At 35.3% G+C, this 25,724-nt stretch overlaps 1 protein-coding gene across 1 annotated transcript; it reads right to left on the bottom strand.

Moving 5' to 3' along the window:
* Positions 1-14,936: 14,936 nt before the first annotated feature.
* Positions 14,937-15,791, bottom strand: LOC122747974 (uncharacterized protein C8orf48-like). The gene has a single exon (XM_043993729.1). It carries the CDS (start codon positions 15,789-15,791, stop codon positions 14,937-14,939), a length of 855 nt encoding a protein of 284 aa, XP_043849664.1.
* Between the last annotated feature and the right edge of the window lie 9,933 nt (positions 15,792-25,724).

Raw genomic sequence — 25,724 nt, 5'->3', positions numbered from 1 at the left:
TATAAACTTCTTCCTTTTATCTTTCCCTCAACCATTCTCCATAATTCCACACACACACAAAGGCCATTAATTACAAATAGAGAGCAAGGGTAGATTTTTTTGTACAGTGGTTACTGGGAAGGTGTGAAGTTTTTTAATGCAATGCATGCTCAAAATGTGATGTGATCATAAAAGTGCTATTCTAGGTTGTGAAGTCATAGCAAAAAGTGGAACCATCTCTGACATAGTATCCGGAAAAGGAACCTTATATTCCCATTGAACACTACCCTAATCAGAATGCATCTAGAATATTGTTTTCTGTTCTAACCAAAATATTTTAAGAATGCTATCAAAAATGTGGACTGCATCTAGAAGAAGGTGACAAGGATGGAGAGGAAGCAAAATAACATTATATATAATGATGGTAATTAAGAACTGTGGTGGGTTGACTAGCCTGGTGAAAAGAAGGCTTGGTAAGTATTTGAGAATTCTTCAAATATCTGAAGAGCTACAGGTAGTGGGTAGCGTTTTATAGTCTAAAGAGCAACAAGGACATGGGTTGAGATCCTAGCTTTGCCATTTACTATCTGGGTAACCTCTGCCAAATATTTCCTTTATCTATACTTTTATTTCTCATTTGTACAATGTGGTCCCAAGAGAAATTATAAGTTTATTCTAGCTCTAAAGTTGTGATCCTGTGATATGAGAAAAAAATTCATTTACTAAATTGTGATCAGGATTTTAGATTTCACTAACTTATAAAAAGTATCCTAAAATGACTGATGTTTTTAAAAGTCATTTTTTGGCAAAATATGAAGAAATAATTTATAGGTTTATTTGTTTGTTTGTGTATATATGAGCACATGAAAGTGTATGCATGTGGAAAGGGACTTCTTAAAGGGAATAAGAAAAACTTAACTGAACATCTGTCCTCGGTGAGCTTATATTCTCTTTTCTTTATAATATCTACAAACACAAATAATAGAAGTTATTTTCAGAGAGGGAGAGGATAAACAATAGCAATAATTATCAAACACTTGTCAAAAGAAATGGAATCCAGGCTGAGTTTTGAAGAGAGGTAAGGAATCATTCAAAGAGGATTTAGCTGGAACATTAATGAAGGGGAATGTTATAAAATAACAATAAATAGGGAGTAGGAGACATTTTATAAAGGGTCTCATCTACCAGGCTGAAAGGACATAAGAAGTCACTGAAGTTTTTTGAGCAAAGGAGTAACATCATCAAACCTGTACATTGGGAAAATAATTTTAGGAGTTATGTGTAGGATGAATTATAAAGCATAAATACCAAATAAATGGCTATCATAATATTCTAGGGAAGAATTAAGATAGGAATAGGACATTAGACCTGTGATTTTATTCCTAAAAAGAACTTTTGTTGAGGAAACTCCCTAAAACCATGAAGAATAGAACTGCTGATTCCTGAGAAGTTAAGGGACTTGACCAGGGCCATGCAGCCAATACATGTATTGTACTAGATACTAATACTAATACTAATACTAGAATCCAGGTCTTCTTGGATTTAAGGCCCACTCATTAACTGCTATGTGATTAAGAGATCATTATAACTGACTAGGCAAGATGAGATGGGGCCATAATTTAGGGTATTAAGACTAATGAGTAAACAGAAAGTGATTCAACTTATGTGGAGATAGAAAGCACAGGGCATGCCAACTGATTAGATATGGCAAGTGAGGGAAAGGTTAAGGGTCAAAGATAACTCTGAGATTGTAAACCTGAGAAATTAGATGGAAAAATATTGGTGTTCTTTATAGTAATAAGGATGTTTCAAAAACTGAGTTTGGGGAAAATATGATGAATTCTGTTTTGAACATACAGCACTTGATATTGAGAGGGATTAGGTTCAGCTTTATAAATTTGGGAGTCATCTGCATAGAGACAGTTACTAAACCTCTAGGAGCTAATGAAATCAACAAGATCACAGGAGTGGAGAGAAATGAAAAGAAAAACCAAAACAAGTCTGGGAAATACATACATGCCATATGGAGCACATATATGATGGTACAACAAAGGAGGCTTATAAAGGGTTGAGAAAGGTAGAAAAACCAGGATGCACCATTGCTTTGATAGTCAAATGGAGAGGGTAGATAAGGAGAAGTATCCAGGGGAAGGACATGACACCTAGGGTCAAAATTGCAGAGAAGTGCGAGAATAAGGGTTAAGAAATGGCAAATTGAGTAGTTAGGAGACCTTAACAATGAATTAAATCTTGGTATATATCAATACAGTACAAAATATAGAGGAATTTAGCAATTTTTCAGTGAATGCAGATGGATAATGGTTAATACATTGAATTTCATCCCCCAAATGGATGTTTTCCTTTAATTATTTTAATGGGGGGAGGGATTTCATAAAATAAATTTTAACCTTTCATACTGGAAAATAACCAGGACTATCCTAGCTGATTTAGACATTCACCTATCTCAAAGACAAAAATTATATAGGATGGATTTTTGAGTCCCTTTATGCTTGAATGTATTTTTGTGTTTATATTCATTTAATTTTTTCCCCCTGTGCTAATTAGAGCAGTCAAATGGTTCAGCAGATAGAGTGCTGGGCCTGGAGTCGGGAGGACCTGAGTTCAAATCCAGACTCAGTGACTTACTATCTGTGTGACCCTAGCCAAATCACTTACTTTCAGTTTGTGTTAATACACTGGAGAAGGAAATGGAAAACCGCTTGAGTATTTTTGCCAAGAAAGCTCAATGGATGGTATGGTCCATGGGTCATTAAGAGTTGGACATGACTGAACAAAAATAACAAATTGGAACAAAATCCTGAACATGTAATATCAGCAAAATGTTACGATTAACTCATGCAATTAAGAAAGACATGAAAAAGGTAAATTCTTACTTGTTTGATTTCCTAAGAAAATATATGGTTAAATTTTTTTCCTAAAAAAATCGACACAATTTGGGTAAACTCTGAAAAGAGCTGAACAAATTGTTGTATATGAGAACAATGGAAAACTATTGTGTTAAAAAGAATAACGAGGGGCAGCTAGGTGGCACAGTGGATAGAGCACCGGCCCTGGAGTTAGGAGTACCTGAGTTCAAATCCGGCCTCAGACACTTAACACTTACTAGCTGTGTGACCCTGGGCAAGTCACTTAACCCCAATTGCCTCACTAAAAAAAAAAAAAAAAAGGAATAACGAATATGAAGAATTCAAAGAAATAGGATGTAGAATGAAGGAAGCAAAAAGAGAACAACATAAATCAAGATTATTATAATGTGACTAAAAATTATTAACAAGCAGCCAACTTGACTAATTATAATAAGGAATCAAGGAATCTCTCTACTGGAAAAAGAGATGGTGAAATATACATTTCTTCACTCTTAGTAGGGAAGTGGGGGATTATGGATATGGGATATTGAATACCCTGCTAAATACAGTTACTATGTTGGCTAGTTTTGTTTAAAAGTCTTCCTTGTTACAAGGGGAGTTTTATATTAGGATGAAGGAGGCTTCAAGGAAATAATGGTGTTGTAAAAATGAAAACCAACAATAAAATTTTATGTTTTAATAAAACTTTTCAAATTAATGTCATTTTAAAATGAAAAAAAATCTTCATTCTAAGTCATATTATAATGAAATATGGTCATATTTTGGTTTGTTTTAAATCCGATGGAGTTGTCCGATAATAACTATATGTTCATCAATCCAGATCTGTCATAGTATATTTGTAGCCTCAGTAATAGCAATCAGGGACTTATATATAAGGAGCATCAAATCTAAGAAGACTTAATGTAGTCATTTTGTTTTTGGCTGGACAATGAGGGTTAAGTGACTTGCCCAGGGTTACACAGCTAGTAAGTGTCAAGTGTCTAAGGCCAGATTTGAACTCAGGTCCTCTTGAATCCAGGGCTGGTGCTTTATCCACTGTGCCACCTACCTGCCTGCTGTAGTCAATACTTTACTAGAAATGGTTGTTCTAACTTGAGACTTATCTCTTCTCTCATAAGGCTGCAAAACCCTTTACTGATGAGAAAATAAGAACTTTCCTTCTTTTACCAGCATCATCACTACCTGAAGTACAATCCCTTCCTTGACAGAGCTGTTGTATGGGATAGTTCTCACTTTCTTTTTCTCTTTGATGCTTCCATTTCTTCATTATATTTGTTTCTTCCAAACATACATGTGGTCACTTTTACTGATAAAAGAACCACATTTATACCACCATTTCTTTTTTTTTTTGGTGGGGCAATGAGAGTTTAGTGATTTACCTAGGGTCACACATCTAGTAAGTGTCAAGTGTCTGAGGCCGAATTTGAACTCAGGTCCTCCTAAATCCCAGGCTGGTGTTTTATCCATTGTGCCACTAGCTGCTAAATACCACCACTTTTTGAAGACATACCACTGTCATCACTTGAAGGCCCAAACTGGGTCAGCAACCTGACAATTTTAGCTAACAAGTTTTTAGATGGCTGCTAAAAGACATTCCCATTGGAACTCTGAATAGATTCTCACTCAGAAACATCTGAGTGAGATGCAACAGTCCCAATTCTACAATGACCTAATGGGTTGAAGTGATTTTTGTGGCTCACCCTGAGGTGTTTTTCTATGTTATTGTTTCTATGGTAAAATGTGTTCAGTGTTCCAAACAACCAATTTAAAAACAAACTTTCAATCTACAACTTAATTTTATGTTGGGAACTACCAGCATATTTATTGTTCAAAGTGATAGCCCAGAAAGCTAAATGGTGAATAACTCCAGCATACATTTGGATAACATTTTATTAATGTGACATTGATGTCTAACACAATGGCTGTTCTGTGCTATGTGATAGATATTAATGGTTTACACAGGATAGAATTGCTACCTCTCTCACATACCAGAAGCTTTTAGCTTGGCTTTTCCTCTTTTGCTTCTTTCAATATTAGTCCTCAGAGAATTCATCACTTCACTATCCACACCTGCTTCCTTTCATATCTCTTAGCAACCATTTTCATTAAAGAGATTACAAACTTGCCTTTTTAAAAAATCCTCTATACTCAGCATGAGATTAAAGGTAAGAGAACTATTGAGTTAAACAGTACTCACAGTCAAAAATATTAACATTAAATTTAAAAAGTGTTAAGATTTTTCAAAAAAATACATAAAAATACAAACAACAGAACTTAAAATAAGGCTGATTACCTGTTACCATTTTCAGGAAGGCAGGACAGTAAAGTTGAGGTAGGGGGAAAAAGCATGAGATACTACCAATAATCCTTAGTAGGAGCACTGTTTCCCCATACTGAATCTACCTACTCATGATAGGTAAAAGCAGGACATTCTGGAACCTCTATTCTACAGGCTAGTGCTTTTAATAGGTTGTCCCATTATACTGTAGTTGCAAAGTTGATCTTTAGTTTCAAAGAAAGAAGGAAAGGTGAAGAGAGAAAAGCATTAGAGAAATCTGCATGGCAAAGTAATGGAATTCTATAGTCTACCATTACTGAGTAGTTTTCTTTTCTTTTCTTTTTCTTTCTTTCTTTTTTTTTTGGCAGGACAATGAGGGTTAAGTGACTTGCCCAGAGTCACACAGCTAGTAAGTGTCAAGTGTCTGAGGCCAGACTTGAACTCAGGTACTCCTGAATCCAGGGCCAGTGCTTCATCCACTGTGCCATCTAGCTGCCCCGTAGTAGTTTTATTTTCAATGACAAAAATTGCTTTTCTCTCCTTCCTACACACTTCCCATCTCCCATCATTGAAAAAATACAGATAGATAAATAAATGGATGGATGATATATAGATGATGATAGATAGATAGAGATGATTGATAGATAGAGATAGATAGATGGATAGATAGATATAGATAAGTAGGTAGATGGTAGATAGATGATAGATAGGTAGACAGACAGATATGGTGGCTCATACCTATACCCCCAGATACTAAGAAGCTTGGGCTGGTGCATCTCTCAAGTTTGGAAGTCCTGAGATGTGGTATACTAATACAAGCAAGTGTCCACACTAAATCTGTGTTCAATATGGTGAGCCCACAGGTGTGCATACAAGGCTGCTTATTATAAGTGAATGAGGCAAGTTTAGAAATAGGTCAAGTCAAAGCTCCAGTGATGATCAATAGAGGGATTGGGCTGAAAAGTCTTGGACTTCCAAGTGAGAGACATGTTTAAAACCTGGCTCTGAAACTTATGTTCTATGCTACCTTGGTCTTTCTTGAGCCTCAGGTGTTTTTTATCAGTAAAATCATAGATTTGTTGTGAGAAATGTGCTTCCTAAATATTAAAGCATTATATAAATGTGAATTATTCTTATGGTTTAATTTTTAGCAAAAATGCCAATGTAGATATGCTTCAGTTCCTTTAGTTGTATATTAACTCATTGATTTATTGTCAGTGATTGCTGTATGGTACAATAATCATTAATTCATTCATTCAATGACCATTTATTACTTGCACACTAAGTATGAAATACTGTGCTAAACCCCGTGGATAAAGAGAAATATATATATATATATATATATATATATATATATATATATATGTATATGTGTATATATATGTTTGTATATGTATGTATATATATGTATGTGTGTATATGTATGTGTATATATATATATATATATACACACACACACACACACATACTCTCTGCCTCAAGAAACTTACTAAAGAAGATATGACAAATATACAGATAAGTATGATACAAAATAGAATGTTATATGAGTGGATTAGGAAGTGTAATGGAAGTAACCAGAAAAAGTACTCTATGAAAATTTCTGAAGATAGAGGACAAGGTCTAGCATAATAGGATAAATTATATACAAATGTATATGTATATGCATATATACATATATTTGATTGGAGAAAAAAAATGAAATCAATGGTATACAGACCACTGTCAACTGTGCATTTTAGCAGTGTGTTGAGAGAATGAATATAATGACAAATCACAAGCCTAAAAAAACCTGCAGATATAGACATATTTCATGAATTTAATAAATTATGAATAAATATAGTTTTACAACAATTAAATATCAATACATGTATATAATACTATTGAATATATATGATTTATTGTTAAACTTGTTTTTCTATTTAATACTGAAAATAAATAATACATGGTACAATTTAATTCATATATATGTGTCCATACACACATATCTACCAAATATATACAAAAGTGGTACATGTACACACACACATATATATATTACATAATAATATATAGTACATACAAGGTAGGTGGATAGATAAATAGACAGCTAACTTGATGGATGGATAGATAGGTAGATAATCAGACTTGGAAAAAATCTGATGTACCTCAGACCAAATCCTATCTTGGACACTAGTTGTGTAACACTGGACAAGTCTTTTACCCTGTGTTTCAGTTTCCTCATCTGAAAAATGTGAATGATAGCAGTACTTAGCTCACAAGATTGTTGTGAGGATAAAGTGAGGTAACAAGTGTAAAGTACTCTGCAACACTTAAAAGCATTATATAAATGTGAACTATTATTTCTACATTATGATGAATTAAGATATCTGGAAGAGAAGGATGTTTATCATATATGTTTTTAATTAATTGATTACATGTCTTTAAATTTCCATTGAAAAGAGATTGAGGCACGACTGCTGTGGAGACTGAAAATACTTTGAGATGATGCTGTGGATACAGTTTACTATGCCACCCTTCTGTAAGAGTATAAAAACTTGGAGTTCAGGGCAGAGCAGAGATGGCAGAGGAAAGGGAATGAGCTCTTGAACTCTTGACACAATGGCACCCAAAAACATCCAAATAATGCCATAGAACAATTCCCGGAGCAGCAAAATCCACAGAAGAATGTGCTAAGATAATTTTCCAACCAAGGATGGCTTGGAAGGTGGGAAGAAGTGAGCTGCTGTGCTGCGACAGGAGTGGAGACCAACCCCACAGTCACCTTGATACAGATAGAGTCCAAAGAAGGCCTTGCCAGAGAAAGAGACCCCAGAGGCTCTGAATCAGCTGCAGTGCCAATGTTATCTGAAACTAAGCTCACAATCTGGTGATAGGGCTGAGCCCTTGTCAGGGGGGAGATTACAGGGGTCTCTGCTGGTGCTGAGACAGAACTTGGGTTTTCCACCCCTTCTGGGAACCAGGAGGTAGGCTTGAGTAGCAGTGGCCCAGGTCTGGGAGGGGCACAGGCTCATCAGAGCTGACAACCATAACACACAAAGCTGATTGATTAGCAAGTTGGTCTGGGGTTATCTACAGACCAGGGAACAGGTCAGGTGAGTGAAGAACCTGCTCTTCCTTAAATCATACCTCCTGGGACCTCCTGAAGCTTGTGATAGTGCAGCCTGGAAACATACCCCACTTTAAAGTGTTAAAAGTAAAGTAAAAGAAAGATGATCAGACAGAGGAAGGTGAGGACCATAGAAAGTTTCTTTAGTGACAAGGAAGATCAAGGTGCACACTCAGAGGAAGATGTCAATGTCAGGGCCCTATATCTAAAGCTTCCAAGAAAAATATGAATTAGTCTCAGGCCATAGAGGAGCTCAAAAAGGACTTTGAAGATAAAGTTAGAGAGGTAGAGGAAAAAAATGGAAATAGAAATGAGGGTGATGCAGGAAAGACATGAGAAAAAAGTCAACAGCTTGAAAAGCCAAATGGAAAAGCTCTCTGATGAAAATAATTGCCTAAGAATTAGGAATGAACAAATGGAAGCTAGTGACTTTATGAGAAACCAAGACACAATAAATCAAATCCAAATAAATAAAAAAATAGAGGGCAATGTGAAATATTTTCTTGGAAAAACTGCTGACCTGGAAAATAGTTGTAGGAGAGATAATTTGAGAATTATTGTTCTACCTGAAAGCCAAGATCAAGGAAAGAGCTTAGACATCATCTTCCAAGAAATTGTCAGGGAAAACTGCCCTGATATTCTAAAAGCAGAAGGTAAAATAGAAATTGAAAGAATCCACCAATCACCTCCTGAAAGAGATCCCAAAAGGAAGATTCCCAGGAATATTATAGCCAAATTCCAGAGCTCCCAGGTCAAGGAGAAAATATTGCAAACTGCCAAAAAGAAAGAATTCAAGCACCGTGGAGCCCCAGTCAGGATAGCACAAGATCTAGCAACTTCTAAATTAAAGGACAAGAGGGCATGGTACATGATATTCCAGAGGGCAAAGTAATTGGAATTACAACAAAGAATCCCCTATCCTCTTTCAGAGGAAAAAGTGGGACTTCAATGAAAAAGAGGACTTTCAGGTATTCATGATGAAAAGACCTGAACTAAATGGAAAATTTGAAATTCAAATACAAGACCTCAGAGAACCATAAAAAATTGGATTTGGGGGACATACCTGGGGTTGCGGAGTTAGTGACTGTCTTGTGTCTTGAGTTCAGGACTTGATGGGGGTCTCCCTGGGTCTGGGGTGGATGCTTTGTCTACTGTGTCACCTAGCTGCCCCATGATGACCTCTTTAGAGTAAAATTGAGTGGTGAGAAGAATGCACTTGGGTAGGGGGAAGGGCAGAGTTAGCATGGGGTGATATCCCACATGAAAGAAACAGGAAAGGGCTTATGAAGTGGGGGAAGTGATGCAGGAGGAGCAGGGCAGTAAAGGAATAGGTTCAAAGTCCTTAATCTCATCAGAGTTGCCTCAAGGAGGGATTAACTCGAACTCCTGAGCACTCACACACTCGCACAAACACACAGACACACACACACAACTGGGTGGAGTAATGTATTTAATGAGGGCAGTAAATGAGCCTAACAGTCATAAAAATTGGCTCAAAGACCTCAATTTCATCAAAATTGGTTCAAGAAGAGAATAACATACACCCTCAATTGGGTAGAGTAATCTATCTAACCCTGCAGTAAAATAGGAAGGGAAGGGGATAAAGAGAGTGGGGCAAAAGAAGGGAAGGCAGAGTGGGGGAGGGGACAGACAGAAGCAAATCCCTTTTGAAGAGGGATAGGGTGAAAAAAGATAGATAATAGAGTAAATATCGTGGAGAAGGGACTAGGTTGGAGGGAAACAGTTAACAGTAATCATGAAAAAGAGAAAAGGGGGAAAATTGTACAAGAAATATTTATAGCAACTCTTTGTGGTGGCTAAGACTTGGGAATCAAGGGAATGTCCATCAATTGAGGAATGACTGACGAAGCTATGGTATATGATTGTAGTGGAATGGTATTGTGCTATAGAAAATGACAAACAACATGACTCCAGAAAAAGATGGACTCATATGAACTTATGTATAGTGAAGTGAGCAGAACTGGGAGGACATTGTTGGATGAGCAATTGTGAATGACTTAACTACTCTCAGTAATACAATGATCCAAGACAATTCCAAGGGACTAATGATGAAGCATACTATCTACTCCCATAGAAAGAACTGATAAAAAGAGCACTTGTGGATTGTGTGTGTATATATATATGCATATATATATATATATATATATATATATATATAAAACCTATATCATATTGGTTGCTATCTTGTGGAGGGAAAAGAAAAGAGAGGGAGAAAAATTTGGAACTCTAAATCTTATGAAAATGAATGTTGAAAACTACCCTTACATGTAACTGGAAAAAAATAAAATAAATATTTGTTGCATAGGAAAAAAAGAGTACACAAATTTCCCCTGCACAATAGTACAATAGACATACTTGAATAGAGACTTTTCCTATTTTCTTTCACTAACCATAAGCTTTATTAAAAAAAAAATGAAAACCAAGTGTTATCTAAAAATCCAAATGATATTCCTCTTACATTCTATTAAAAAATGCAGTTAAAATCCTAATGAGTCCAAGAGATTATTCTAGAGACATATTACATTTGTATACTTACTCTCTCATTACTCTGAACCATGCAATAACACCTGCTTGTTTAGTATATAGCTATTTTCTCAAAACATTGTCCATCTTGCACGTGATGGCTTACTGAAAGGAGCACTGGATTTGAAGTCAAATCCTGACCTTGAATCTCAGTTTTGCCATTTACTGTTATCTTAGGGCATCTAAGTGGCATAGTGAATAAAGTTCTGGGCCTGGAGTCAGAAGGACTCATCTTCCTGAGTTCAAATCTGGCCTTAGACACTTACAAGCCATGTGACACTGGACAAGTCACTTAACCCTATTCGACTTAGTTTCCTCATCTTTAAAATGATCTGGAGAACAAATGGCAAACCACTCCAATATCTTTGCCAAGAAAATCTCAAATGGGGTCACGAAGAGCTGGACACAACTGAAAAAAATGACTGAACAATCTGTGGTCTTGAGCAATGCAGTTACTTCCAGGGAATTCCTCCAAGGATATTTGATTTTGGAATTTCGTTTTTCTTCCCTGGTACTCTAAACGTCAATATGGTGGTTTTTAAGATACAAAAGTCCCCCCCTCCCATTCCCAATTATTGCATTTCAATTATGCATTGATATGCAGTATAACTGACTTTTCTTTTCACTACTGACTTCAAATTTTTTCTAGAACCCAATTTTATTTATTTTTAGTAGGGCAAACAATTTCATCAGTAGAATGTTTTGAATTTTCAAAGACATGAATAACTTGCCAACAGCTTAAGAATATATATTTAATTTCTAGTATGTTGCTTACAATAGCTATCTATGGATACATGCAATTAATTGGGGATTATTCCCTACTTATGGTTCTAAAGTGACAGATGTGGAATTTACTAATGGACATCATAGTCCATATTTTTGTTTCACTGTTGATGATTTAATAACTGCAATAAAACAGGTCTCTAAATTATCATATTGTTTTCTATGTGTTAACTATGTCTTGTCTTAAGCTATACATAGTTCTCAGCTTTCTTTTCAAGGATGCATTTGTTTGTTTTTCTGACCACATCAGAAGTAAAGAAACACTTGGGGAAGAAAAAAAAGTAGGATTAGATGATAACACTATGCTCTCATCACCAATTCCATCCTTCTCCATATAGCTCCTCCACTGGCAATGCTTTTCCTTCTTTAGTCTTCATACCTTGAGAATATTCTTTTATCTTGTGACTTATATAAATGCACATAGGAAGAGAAATTCAGTTCAATGAGGGGAGGATTTCTACTGATTTAAATATTTTCCCAATCATGGTTACATTGCTAAAATAAACTATTTGGGGGTAATTTCTCCCCTAATATATTCCACATATAATTTCTATAAGGAGAAATTAATCAGGAAGCCATGAGGTTTCCTCAAAGCTAGTTAGTAAGAGGCTTTCCACTGTTTTTGACAGAAAATGGATTTCCTAAAATCTAAAGTGACTCACTTGTCTAAACTGAAATGATGACTAATACAAATATTTTGTGTCAAAACATGATCTCTATAGGCTGGGAAGTATATTGCCAAATCACTGTAAAAAATGGATAAGACGTGTTCATCTACTCGTTTCTGACAAGTGGAACTCCAGTTTCATAAAATATTAAAAGATATACTTGCTTGCTTTTTATCTAGCAAATGTATTATGTGCATATGTAGATATATATAGAAATGTATTTGTATGTATACACTCATCTATATGAATGTGCAAGAGAGAGACAGAGACAGAGACACAGAGAGAAACAGAGGCAGAGAGAACAATTACCAATCAACAAATATATTTGTCCGGACCTGTGATTTCATCAGTCTTTAGAACCTTCTGATAGGAATTTACCAATATTTTAACATCTTTTCTAGAACGTATAGTCTTTGATAGCTGCCTGGACCTACAAGAAGTTAAATGACTTGATGAAGGTCACACTGTGGTATGTATAGGTAAACGCAGGACTTGTCCTGTCTTCCTGGCTTCAAAGTAAGTTTTCTTATATAACATACCGTAATATATATCACAGATGAATATACATATATGCATACATACATATTTAGTCATGTATAGACATACCCAGATTAGATAGATGACACATAGGCGAATGATGATAGACAGATAGTTGGTTGTAAATCCCAATGTGTTAGGTGGTTTTGATTATTTACAATGTTTAATCATGAACAATAAGAATACATTGATCCTTTAGTCTAAAGTATTTCCCTTAGCACATAGCATGGTGTATGGTAATAAAAACTAAAATATTATGAGAAAAGGGAATGACAAAATTACAATCATTTTACAGTTGATGAAAGGAAGATATATGGAAGTTAAATGAGTTACATAAAGTCAAAGATAAAATCTTCAGTCTCCTAATTTCTTGTTCAATGTTCATTTTCAGTCAGTTTCTTGATTATAAATTCCATTCAAAATGCCATCAATGATAATATTTGGAATGGAGAGGAATAAAAAGCAAACTCCAATTCTTTTGCCTAACTTTCAAGGATAGTTCCAGCATTTTTTTAAAAAAAGTTACAAATTCATTTACAATTTAAAAAATGCATTTCAAAAGAAAACACAAAATTTCAAGTAAAAAAAAGGAGTATGAACCAGTTTCACCAAATACAGCTGTGTGCAAATTAAAAGGAAATAGAAAGTGAAAGATCCTTGGGGGTACCTAGGTGGCACAGTGGATAGAGCACTGCCCCTGGATTTAGGAGGACCCGAGTTCAAATCTGATCTTAGACCCTTGACACTTACTAGCTATGTGACTCTGGGCAAGTCACTTAACCCTCATTGCCCCACCAAAAAAAAAAAAATTAAGAAAGAAAGATCCTTTAAGGCAAGCGATCAAGTCTAGTATTGTTCTCATTTTAAAAACATTTATTGATGGGGCATCTGGGTGGTGCAGTGGATAAAGGACTGGCCCTGGTTTCAGGAGCACCTAAGTTCAAATCCAGAATCCGGTACTTGACACTTACTAGCTGTGTGAACCTGGGCAAGTCAATTAACCCTCATTTCCCTGCCCCCAAAAAAGCCACATTTATTGACAGCAAATAACCTTATTTTTAACTGAATAAGCAGTTTATAACAGATATAGGATAATTTCTATCTGACATTGTTTTCTCTTTTAATCCACCTTTTGTCTTCTGGTATCATATGGTACTATAGATATTTCAAAATCATTAAAAAAAAGATGTTCTTAAGGGTTCACCTGGCATTTTGTTTGAAATAAGAATTGCAAAACTTAAACTTGAGTCTCTATAATTATAATAGCTCTTCAGAGAAGAGTTAAGTGAGTGTAGGATATTGGACAATCTGTGCAATACAGTTAATGTTTTGGTTGATTTTACTGAATTATTCTTTCCCCACCCACTTCCCTTAAAAAAAAGTTACAAGAGATTGTTTTCTGGGTATATGAATGAGGAAAGATCTATTCCAAAATGAAAACAATATAAAAGGAAAAAAATCAATACACAAATCTTTAAAAATAAAAGGTCTCTACCATCAGAAAAGGTAAGTTACTGGTCTGAGTAAAGTGCCCACAAATTCTTCTCCTCCTCTAGCATGACCCAAACTCCATTTCTGGAAGTTTCAACCTAGAGTGTATAGAAAAAGAACAATGGGTGTGGGGTGGGGTTGGGAGAGTCTATAGAGAAATGAAGGGGAGAAAAACAAAGGAAATAGGATTTTCCAACTCCTTACATAACTGCATGATCAGCCATACTAATTACCTACCACAATGTGCATGCTGACTGCCTGCCACCTTCATTCCATTTGAGAAAATCAGCCTTACTCTGAGGGAATGCCCTATTGTTCCCTCCATGTTCTTTCAATGGGAATTCATCATAACTGTATAAGGACATATATTAAGTCACTAAAAATATGTATAATAAGCGGCTCTCCCAGTTGTCATTTTATAGAGCATTTTTACATATCATAACATGTCCCTGTTGACTAGAAACAAAACAAGAGAGCTGGAAAGGACCTAGAAATCATCAAAGCCAGCTCCTTCATTTTATTTTTTCCCACAGAGATATTTATTGATCATGTTATTATTAATAGTTAGAAGCCCTCTGGTTGCAATGCTTTAAGCAGGACTGACTATGGAGATGAAAAAGTCATATACTGATGCAACCACGTACTTGGACCAAACCCAGAGTCTATCTAGTATGACCTTGAATATTTAATCTTTTCCATATTTTGTCTGGGTCATCTGAAATTCTGGGAAGGTTTCTGTGGATTTCTCCAATGAGGATGAGAATATCTTTGATATACTTGTATTCTTCCATTTTCTCTTCTGTTCGAGTTAATTCTAGAAAGGTCTTTTTCTGTGTCTGGAAGGCAACTTGTTTAAGGTCTGTTTTCTTGTTACGGTCAGAGCTATGTGCTGAGTTATGCTCTTTAATTCCTGCCGTTTTTCTCACATGTGCTTTTGGGTCTTGAAGACTGAGCCTGTTTATGGGCTGAACAGGCACAAAGAGGCTTGATTTATTTGAAGCAGGATTCTCTACACCCGATTTACGCGACAGCTTTTTAGTTCTACTTTTTTTGCTCTGCTTTGACATCAAATTTATCCTATTGGCACAAAAAGAGCGTAGGGCATTCAATTCTCCCTCCGTTATTTCCTTCACCTTTTTGGGGGACTTGGTGCCTTGTTGGTTTGACGCAGTAGTATTTTTTGCCTTGAGACAATTAATCCATTTTTTACACCGCTTATTTTCTAAAGCAACGGAGTCTGGCACATTCAACAATTTGGTTTCATTCTTTAAACTTGACTGCTTCTTACTCACAATATTTCTCCCAGAGGTGTGTGATAAAGTCTTGCGTTGTCTCAAAGAACCCAATGAGCCAGAGGAGTTTCCTTTAGTTTGTTTACAATTTTCCTTTTCCTCTTCCTCCTTTGTAAAGGGCTCAGAGATCTCACTGGAGCAGTTAGAAAGGGCGCGACCACATATCTGATCTGACTCCACTGGTTTATCTTTGGAAATGCCAGGGTCACCCGGAATTAGAGTCATCGTTTTGCAGCTTTGGTAAGACTCAATAATGGATTAAATAAACTAAGCCTCAGAGGGCCCTCTGCGTCGGCTGCCCTGGCTGGGTTCGCTTCTGTCTGACCATCTGACTACATGGTTTCCCAACTGCCAGTGGTCCCGTGAGGCAGCGGGTGGGGGAACAGAACTTTGAGCTCCATGAACAGGGCGCCTGGGACTGTGAATGCAAGGCTGGATGCTTCCTCCAGCGACTGGTTGGGGTAATGCAAGCTGTGGGCTTGGCATAGGAGTGAGGGTCGAAACTTAATTCACAGAAATGTAAACTGCAACTGCAGAACACTGCAGGACTTGCCCAAGGTTCACGGGGAAGCTCAGTGTGAATTGAAACCACGTTAGGCTGTGTCCAAATGCAACCTTCCTTCCACTCAGTCATGCAGTCCCTTTGTACCCCCCAGGTCTAAATGAAGAAAGTAAGAATTGAAGATATTTTTTCCAAGGTGAAAAATACTTCATGTGACAGAGGAGTCCGATGGATGGTGCTTGACAACGATACTAGGTAAAGCAAAACAAAACAAATGGACAAAAACAACAAGAACAACAGCACTAATTCCTCTCAGTGTTCACACACCTAGTCCACATTCCTGTTAGTATTCATGTCTATCAGCAGCAAAGCCTTATTTCTTTGGTTCTGTATTTTGAACAGGGAAAAACGTCAGACTCCCTGAAAACAAAAAAGCAACAAAAACCCCATATTTAAAAAGGAAATATACAATACACAATTGACCCAATCTTCAATGAAGAATATAAATATATATTAGGGAAACAAAATAATAATTTAAAAAGATATGTCTGTCCTCTTTATCTCCCTGACTATACTTGTCTCCATCATTGGGTCTTCTTTTCCACTCCTATCCCTAGGCTTCACTAAGGTTTCCAAGTCTTAGCCCTATGATAATCTTTCCTTGTATCTGTTTTCTAAAAGATTATATCTATGCTTTTGATTTCAAATATGAACTCTTTGTTCATAGATCTTAATTCCAGATCCTTGGCTTCTCTCCTGAGCTCTTTTTTTAAAGAATTATCCCAAAATGTACCCCATTGCAGAACAGTATTTTTTCATTCCAAAGCTTATTAATTTAGTCACCCTCAATTTATCTTAATTGCATTGATTTTGTTTGTGCAAAAACTTTTCAAGTTTATGCAATTAAATTATCTATTTTATCTTTTGTGATCACCTCTATGCTTTCTTTAATTAAATACATCCCTTAAACTATAGTTATGTGTCTCATTTAAAATATTGTGTGACTAGCTGGGATTTAAAAAAATATTACTACTTATAAATTAAAGGTATTGCTCCAGTTTTGGCAGTAAGCATTTATTATTAAGATCATATATTAATAGAGTATTGACCATTTATTTTACTGACTTCTCCACTAGTTACAGGCCTTACAGGCCTGAACAGTTATATACCCAGCACATTTTGCCAAGAGGGAGAGTAGATAACACACAGGCTCCTTCAATCAAGTCCCAGGAGCCAAAGAGAACAAGCCTCTTATGGTCCAGTCTACTGCCTCCTTCAAAAGAGGTGGCTCTTAAAAACTGATCAAAGCTAATTGGTTAGAATCATTCAATTCCATTGGTTGACATGACCTGAGGGTGGTCCATATTAAAATTAACTGTACTATATGTGATGACATCAGGGTCTAGTGAAAGACAGATGCCCTTAGGGACAAGACATACTCAAATTGGTGTGGTTTTAATCTCTACTTCACTGATCTAGACACAAGGGAGTTTTATCTCTAATGCAACTTTGGGCTGGCTCTGAAAGAGACCAGCCAGAGTTAGTGAACTAAACCTTCAAGTTGGAGTGAAGAGAAAGCTGATTAAGACTGGCTTCCTGTGTTCCCCCAAGAAATCCATTATCAATAATTATTTTCTCACATATGAAAAATACTTGATTTCATTCTCTTTATCTTTTTATGACCTTTAATGTTTAAGTTATTAATCTATTTTGATTTTATTGTGTTAATCAGTGTAAGATGCTGATAACCTAATTTCTAAGCAGTTAGGTGGAGCAGTGGATGAAGTGCTAGACTTGGAGTAAGGAAGAACCCAGTACAAATCCATCTCAGTCATGGGTCTGTATATCATTGAATTTATTTTTAAAAAGTTTGACAGCCTGCTTGCTAATTTTTGAGCATAATTTGTGTATCATAGTTTTTAACTACTCTTTAAATACTTGATAGAATCATTGATAAATACATCTGGATATTTTTCTTTGATATTTCCTTTACTGGTTCAAATGCATTTTGTGAAATTGAACTGCTTCAGTTCTCTTTCATGTTTTGATATTTTTTATTTTCTTTATTTAAAAAACATGACTCTGTATTTCTTTAAAATGGAGTTTTCCTGCCGTGCAATTGTGTATAATAGGTTCTGGTTGTAAGGGGCTAAAATTCTAGCTCATCTGTCTAAAATATCTAGAGTGGTTGCCAATAAATTATAAGCTTTAGCAAGAGTTTAGACTTTTAAGCATTTATTAAGGAGAATAAGAATTTGGTGAAGAGTTCTAGAGAAAGGCCCAGATTCATCTATCTATCAAAGGGAGAGCGCATTTTTCACTCCACTCTCCACCAGAGTCCTGATGAAAGAGTGCAAGAGAGCCAACCTAGCCCCTTCTTCCTCCCACAAGCAAACGTTACTTCCTGATGCCAAAGAAAAGCCACATGGCTTGGCCTCAGGCATCTTCTCTTCATGGTGGAGCTTTCCTACAGTAGCTCTCCAGCAGGTGGTGTCATTCCAATCGTTACATGGTAATAGAGAAAAATCTACTTTGATTCTTTGTTTTTAATTTTAATTTTGAAATTAGATTTTTCTCCCTTCTAATAAGTTAGTTAATTGAGTAGAATCCTTCAGGGGGAAAAATGGACATTCAATGAAAGAGAGGACTTTCAGGCATTTTTTTTTTCTTATAGGATTTTATTTATTTAAAGTTTTGAGTTCCAAAATCTATCCCTCTCTCATTCTCTCCCTCCCGCCCTCCCCCCTCCCCAAGATTGCAAACAATCAGTGTAGGTTATACATGTGTGATTATGTAAAATATGACCATATTAGTCATTTTACATAAAAAGACTCAAGTGAAAAAAAAAGAGAAAGTGCACAATAGTATGCTTCAGTCTGTGTTCAATCAATACAAGTTCTTTCTCTGGAGGTAGACAGTATACTTCATCATAAATACTTTGGGATTTTCTTGGATCACTGTACTGCTGAGAGTAGTTGTCATTCACAATTGCTCATAGAACTATAATACTGTCACTGTGCACAATGTACTACTTTTTCTGCTCACTTCACTATACATAAGTTCATAAGAGTCTTTCCAGGTTCTTTTGAAATCATCCTGCTTGTAATTTCTTATACCACAATACCATTCTACTACAATCATATATCACAACTTGTTCAGTCATGCCCCATTTGATGGACATTCCTTTGATTTCCAATTCTTCCCACCACAAAGAGTTGCTATAAATATATTTTGTACAATTTTTTTCCTTTTCTCTTTTTCATGATTACTATTATTAACTGTTTCCCTCCACACTATTCCCTTCCCCATGATATTTACTCTATTATCTATCTTCTTCTATCTATCTTCTTTCACCCTATCCCTCCTCAAAAGGGATTTCCTTCTGACTGTCCCCTCCCCCAATCTTCCCCTCCCTCCTTATCCCCTTCCCCTCCAACTTTCCAGCTGCTAGGTGGCATAGTGGATAAAGCACCAGCCCTGGATTCAGGAGGACCTGGGTTGAAATTCAGCCTCAGACACTTGCCACTTACTAGCTGTGTGAACCTGGGCAAATCACTTAACCCTCATTGCCCTGCCCCCCCCAATACAAGACACAAGAGAACAATAAAAAGGTAAACAGGAAAAAAGAAATCATAAGAGATATTAAAAGGTTAAACTGTTTACATTCCTACATGGGAAGATGATACTTGTAACTCATAAGAATTTTCTCATTGTTAAGGCAGTTGGCTGGAGCATATATAGACAGACAGACAACACAGATGTGAGTTGAATATCAAGGGATGATATCTAAAAATTATAAAATTCAGGGGTGAGAGAAGAAAGCACTGGAAGAAAGGGAAAGGGAGAGGTAGAATGGGGTAAATTATCTAGCATAAAGGATGCAAGAAAAAGTTTTTATGGTGGAGGGGAAGATGAAATGAGTGAATCTTACTCTAATCGGAATTGGCTCAAAGATACATACACATTCAATAGATATCTATCTTACCCTGCCAGAAAGTAGGAGAATAAGGGGATAAAGGGAGGGGTGATAGAAAGGAGGGCAGATTGGGGGAAGGGACAATCAGAAGCAAAACACTTTTGAGGAGAGACAGGGTAAAGCATGTAGAGAATAGAGTAAATGTCATAGGGAGGGAATAGCATAGAGGGAAATACAGTTATCAATAGTAACTGTGAAAAACTTTTGAAGCAAGTTTGTCCGGTGAAGGCCTTATTTCCCAAATGTGTAGAGAACAGAGTCAAATTCAGTAAAGTGGGAGCCATTCTCCAGTTGATTAATGATCCGGGGATATGAATAGTTTTCAGGTGAAATGATCTGGGCTGTCTATAGCCATATGAAAGGAATGCTCTAACAGTATTAATTGGAAAGATGAAAGACAAAACACTTCTGGGATACTACATCATACCTATTGGATTGGATAATAGAACAGCAGAGGAAGACAACAAATATTGTAAAAAATATGGGGAAAATGAGACACTAATGCATTGATGCATTAATGAAGTGATTCACCCATTCTGTAGAGCAATTTGGAACTACGGCCAAAGGGCTATAAAATCATGCATACTCTTTGACCTAGCAATGCCACTACTAGGTCTTTATTCAAAAAAAATAATAATAAAAGAATTTTTTAAAAAAGAAAGGACATATATATGTGAGTGTGTATAAATGTGTATATATATATATGTATATATGTGTGTATGTGTGTATATGTTTGTGTGTGTATATATATATATATATATATATACACACACACACACACACACACACACACACACACACCCATATATATATATAAACTCTTTTCTGGTAGCAAAGAATTGTAAATTGTGGGGACGTCCATCATTTGGGGAATGGCTGAACAAGTTGTGGTATGTGATTATGAGGGAATATTAATTGTGCTATAAGAAATGATGAGCAGGATGCTCTCAGAAAAACCTGGAAAGACTTATATGAGTTGATACAAAGTGAAATATATTTTGTATAAAGTAACAGCAATATTGTAATATGATACACTGTGAATGACTTAGTTATTTTCTGCAATGCAACGATCCAAGATAACTCTGAAGGATTTATTATGAAATATACATTCTATCCCCAAAGAAAGAATTAATGATGTCTGAATAAAGATTGGAACATATTGTTTTATTTTATTTTTCTTGAGGTTTTTTTTGTGTATTTTCTTTCACAACCTGATTACTATGGAAATATTTTGCATGACTGCACATGTGTAACTTATATTGAATTGCTTGTCTTCTCAAGGGGTGGGTATTGGGGAGGGAGGAAGGGAGAGAATTTGGAACACAAAGTTTTAAAAATGGATAATCAAATTCATTTTACATGTAATTGGGGAAAATAAGATGCTTAATAAATAATTCAAAAAAAGAAAGTTAAATATTGTTAGTCTTTTCAAAAACAGTTTTAATTTTGTCTGTTATATAATCTTAATATTTTCTTTTTTCTATTTTCTAATTATGAAGGTTTCCCCTTTTGTGATTATATCATATTTGTTCATTAGTTTCTAATTGTAGCATCACATTTAGCTCAATTGCTTCCTTTATTTTTTATTAATGTATATTCTGATACACATATACACATACATACATATATCATAATATATATGTTATATATCTCAAAATATAGATCTCAGAATACATATGTACATACATATACATGTATACATATACACACATGCACACATACATACATATATTTTTCCTCTAGAGACTTCTTTAGCTGTTTCTTTGAAACTATTGTGTATTGTTCTGTTATTCTTTTTCACATAATTTTTGTTTCTATGATTTGTTCTTTAGTCCCCTTTTCATTTATATCATTATTAAAATTTCATTTGTGCTTATATCTTTTACATTACTATTGGTTATTGTTGTTGTTTAGTAGTGTCAGATTCTTCATGACCCCATTTGCTGTTTTTTGGCAGAGATAGTGAAATGGTTTGTCATTTCCTTCTCCAGCTCATTTTATAGGTGAGGAAAACTGAGACAAACAGGGTTAAATGACTTATCCAGGCTAGTAAGCTAGTAAGTGTCTGAGGCTAGATTTGTATTTAGGTCTTCCTAACTCCAGGACCAGCATTCTGTCCACTGTGCCAAGCTGCCTACTATTTCTTAATTGTTATGATATATGGAGAATGTGGATATTTCTCATTTTTTATAATTGACCTGGGTTCTAACATATTATCTATTTTATTGTCATGTAGAGACATGAGAGACTTTTGTTTATCTTCAGTTTTCTTTCAGAGGATGTCTTTTAATTCATTTGTCCAGTTCTATATATTTCCTTCTGACAGATTTGCCCTATTTTGAGATAGTAACATTAAGGTTTCCTATAAGTGTTATGCTTTTTTTTTTTCTTTTCTTTTCTTTTTTTTTTTTTTTTTTTGCAATTCAACTAACTTTTTACTCATAGAATTAGATACTATGCTATTTGGTACATATGTGTCTATTGTTCATATTGGTTGCTTGCCTAAGGTTCCTTTGCACCATAACTTCTGGTTGAATTTCAGTGGCTTCAACCTAATAGCCAGTTCATATTTTAGATAAAATTAACTATAATTCATTTCAAGATTCTTCATAATGTTCCATTCTAGATTTTCCCTAATGTCATAGGTCAAAACCTTATCAGATTTCCCCAAAACATGATTTAGGCTTAGGCCTCTTTCCTTCCCTTGAGAGGGTTTATTTTTCCCTAAAATAATACAAAGCTGCCCTTAGTAGTGACATGATTAGCCTATATTTCCCTTCTTCCCCCCTCCCAACTCCAAATATAGTAGTCCAGGCTTTTCCTATTTAATTTCTGAGACAGGCATTAATTTTTCCTGAAAGGAGACAAAGCCGTTCCTGATTGGTCTTGGCTTCCCTAATGGCATAAAAGGTGGATGTCTGAGGCCCCATGAATAGCAATAGCCAGTCTTCATGATCTTCTGGCCAAACACTTCTCAATAAAGAGTAAGGGAAGTTTCACGGACCAGAGCTGAAGATTAGTGTCCCAATGTCTTTGTTCCATATGTTTGCTATTAGGAGGTAAAACACCTTTTTTATTAACTGTTCAATGACTTACGAGTTTCTCATTTCATTCCAAATTTGAATTTCAGCTGAGAGTACTAGTGTTAGGCCAACTTCTAACATATATTATTAATATTGTGAAAATTATATTAATCTGTTTAAGACAAGAAGAGACTTACATCATCTAAAACCCTACAAATTCCTTTTATATTATCATAGAATATTCATTTACATACACCCTTAAGCATATACCCATTGATATCTCTGATCTGTCCCATGACTTTATGACATATAAATTATATTTTTGAACACAATTTGCCTGAAACAAGTCAAGTGAATAAAATGTTCTCTTCTTATTTCATTACACATAGTCAGATCATTTGGACATAATAATGCATTATAAATTCTCACAGAGAAAAATTATTCTAGGTCTGATCAAGAAATTTATTTCTTTGAAAAATTCACTTTAATTCTATTATTTTTCTAAATTTTCTTCAAGTAGTTTTCACAAAAAAAATTCTGAAAAAGCCTTTAAAGAATAAAAATTCACTTAGATTTCTGAAGCCTAAAGTAAACCCCAAGCTACCAAATCTTCATACTTCTTGAAGTTTTATATTATAGTAAATATATTTTGAGGCTATTATAATATATAAAATGAATTAAAGTTATAAAGGGTTTCATGTTCATTTTTTTTCATTTGATTCTTACAATAACCTGGAGTTACAGTAGGTAGTAGAATAGCATTTTTCCATTTTTATAGATGAAGAAATTGATATCACAGAGATTATTTGAAGTGGTTGAACCATCAGAGCTGGAACTTTAACCCAGACTTTCTGAATCTAAACTCACTCTTGCTACTATGCCATTATGCTGCTAGCTTTGTTTATTTTAGCTAACTCATTATATCAAGAAAGTCAGTCAAGCTTAGCAGTTTCAAAAGAGAACTGTATTTGAGTTTCTGAATGATCAGATTTTATTCTAATAGGGTACCCAGATTAAATCTAACTTCATTTATCACTGTGTGTACTTTTGTCTTATGAAAGATGATGCAATTTAGTGGAAAGTGCTCTAGACTTAGAGATAGAAAAGACTTGGGTTCAAAACCCAGCACCTATAATCATCAGTTCTATGGCAGGGGGCAACTCACAACCTCTGAGACATGGTCTTTTGCTTATTTGTAAAATACTTCATATCCATAATAGGGTTGTTGTGGGTCAAGTACTTTGCATATGTGCTATAAAGATGTGTGCTGTGATTCTTAATCAGTTTGCAAGTCTATAATACAAATTAGTTTATGAGATTTAAAGTCAGATCACTAAGTCCAATGTCTACATTCTATGGATAAAGAAACTGAGGCTCATACAAGAAATGTGTCAGAGCTAGGATTCAACACACACACACACACACACACACACACACACACACACACGTGAAAGAGGCAGAAAGAGTGAGGCAGTGGGAGTTGGGGAGAGACAGGAGAATGATGGGGAAGGTGGAAGCATGAGTTTGAGTCAAAACCATCCAGTCCTATTTTAGTCTTGATATCTTAACTAGATAATTCTATAGGCTTAAACTTAGTAGGAAAAAAAAAAAACCCTTCAGCTAGGCCAAAGAAACTCAGATATGCCCAAAGGATTGTCTCTAAATTTTCAAATGAAGTGAAAAGAAAGTCATTAGAGGAGTGGGAGTAAATGTGGCTTTGTAGCATTTTTCTGAGGAGGAGCTAGAGGGTAAGGGGACTAGGCTAAAGAGGAAGGGATGAAGGAGACACTTAACTTCAGCTATTGAGAGACATTCTCCTCCAAACCATGTGTATGGAGAAGCATATTATAAGATTTAAAAGGCCTGGAAAAGTTGGGACTTACAATATTTCTATCAGTATCCTGGAAAGCATCTGTGGATCAGCTGATGGTAGTATAAACATTAAGAGCCAAAAATGAACACATATTCATTACACTTCAGGAAAATTTCTTGAGTGGGAGAAAAAGTGATTTGGAGAAAAGACTCTCACTGATCAGGAGCTGTGTGCTACCCCTTTTACTTGTGTGCTTTTTAAAGTTAAAACTCACTTTTCCCTAGAATCTGTATGTACTTGAGGTTAAGTGAGCTATATAATTTTAGAATTATTATTTTTTAATCTTTCTTAAAGTACTACCTCAATAAATACTATTTTCTCAAATCAACTTAAGGTTCAACAGATTATTAATTGATAATCATGGTAGAATGAATACTGGTGTTGAGGCCGAAGCCTATAATATTAGACAATCACATCTTTATGTTGGCCTTGGAAATGTAGCCAAAACATGGTGACTTAACTCTGGGTATTCAATGAGACTGGGAGTTATGCTGGGAACAATTTAAATTATACATGGGCTACCTTTAAGATCTATGGAGAGAAGAAGAATTAATAATCAAACAAGAGATAAAGAACATTATGAAATACAGAATATATCGTGTGTTACATTAAATTAAAAAGGTTTTGCACAAACAAAAACAATTCAACCAAGATTAGAAGGAAAGAAGAATTCTGGGAAATAATTTTTACAGCCAGTGTTTTTGATAAAGGCTTCATTTCTAAAATATATAAAGAACTGAATCACATTTATGATCACAAGTCATTCCCCAATTGATAAATGGTC

Source organism: Dromiciops gliroides, chromosome 3, assembly GCF_019393635.1.
Source record: "Dromiciops gliroides isolate mDroGli1 chromosome 3, mDroGli1.pri, whole genome shotgun sequence".
Classification (NCBI taxonomy): Eukaryota; Metazoa; Chordata; class Mammalia; order Microbiotheria; family Microbiotheriidae; genus Dromiciops; species Dromiciops gliroides.
Note: the sequence above shows the minus strand (reverse complement) of the source record. Positions and strands in the feature narration are given on the sequence as shown.

Coding starts and splice junctions, on each gene's coding strand:
- LOC122747974 (XM_043993729.1), bottom strand. CDS start 15,791: ATGACTCTAATTCCGGGTGACCCTGGCATTTCCAAAGATAAACCAGTG.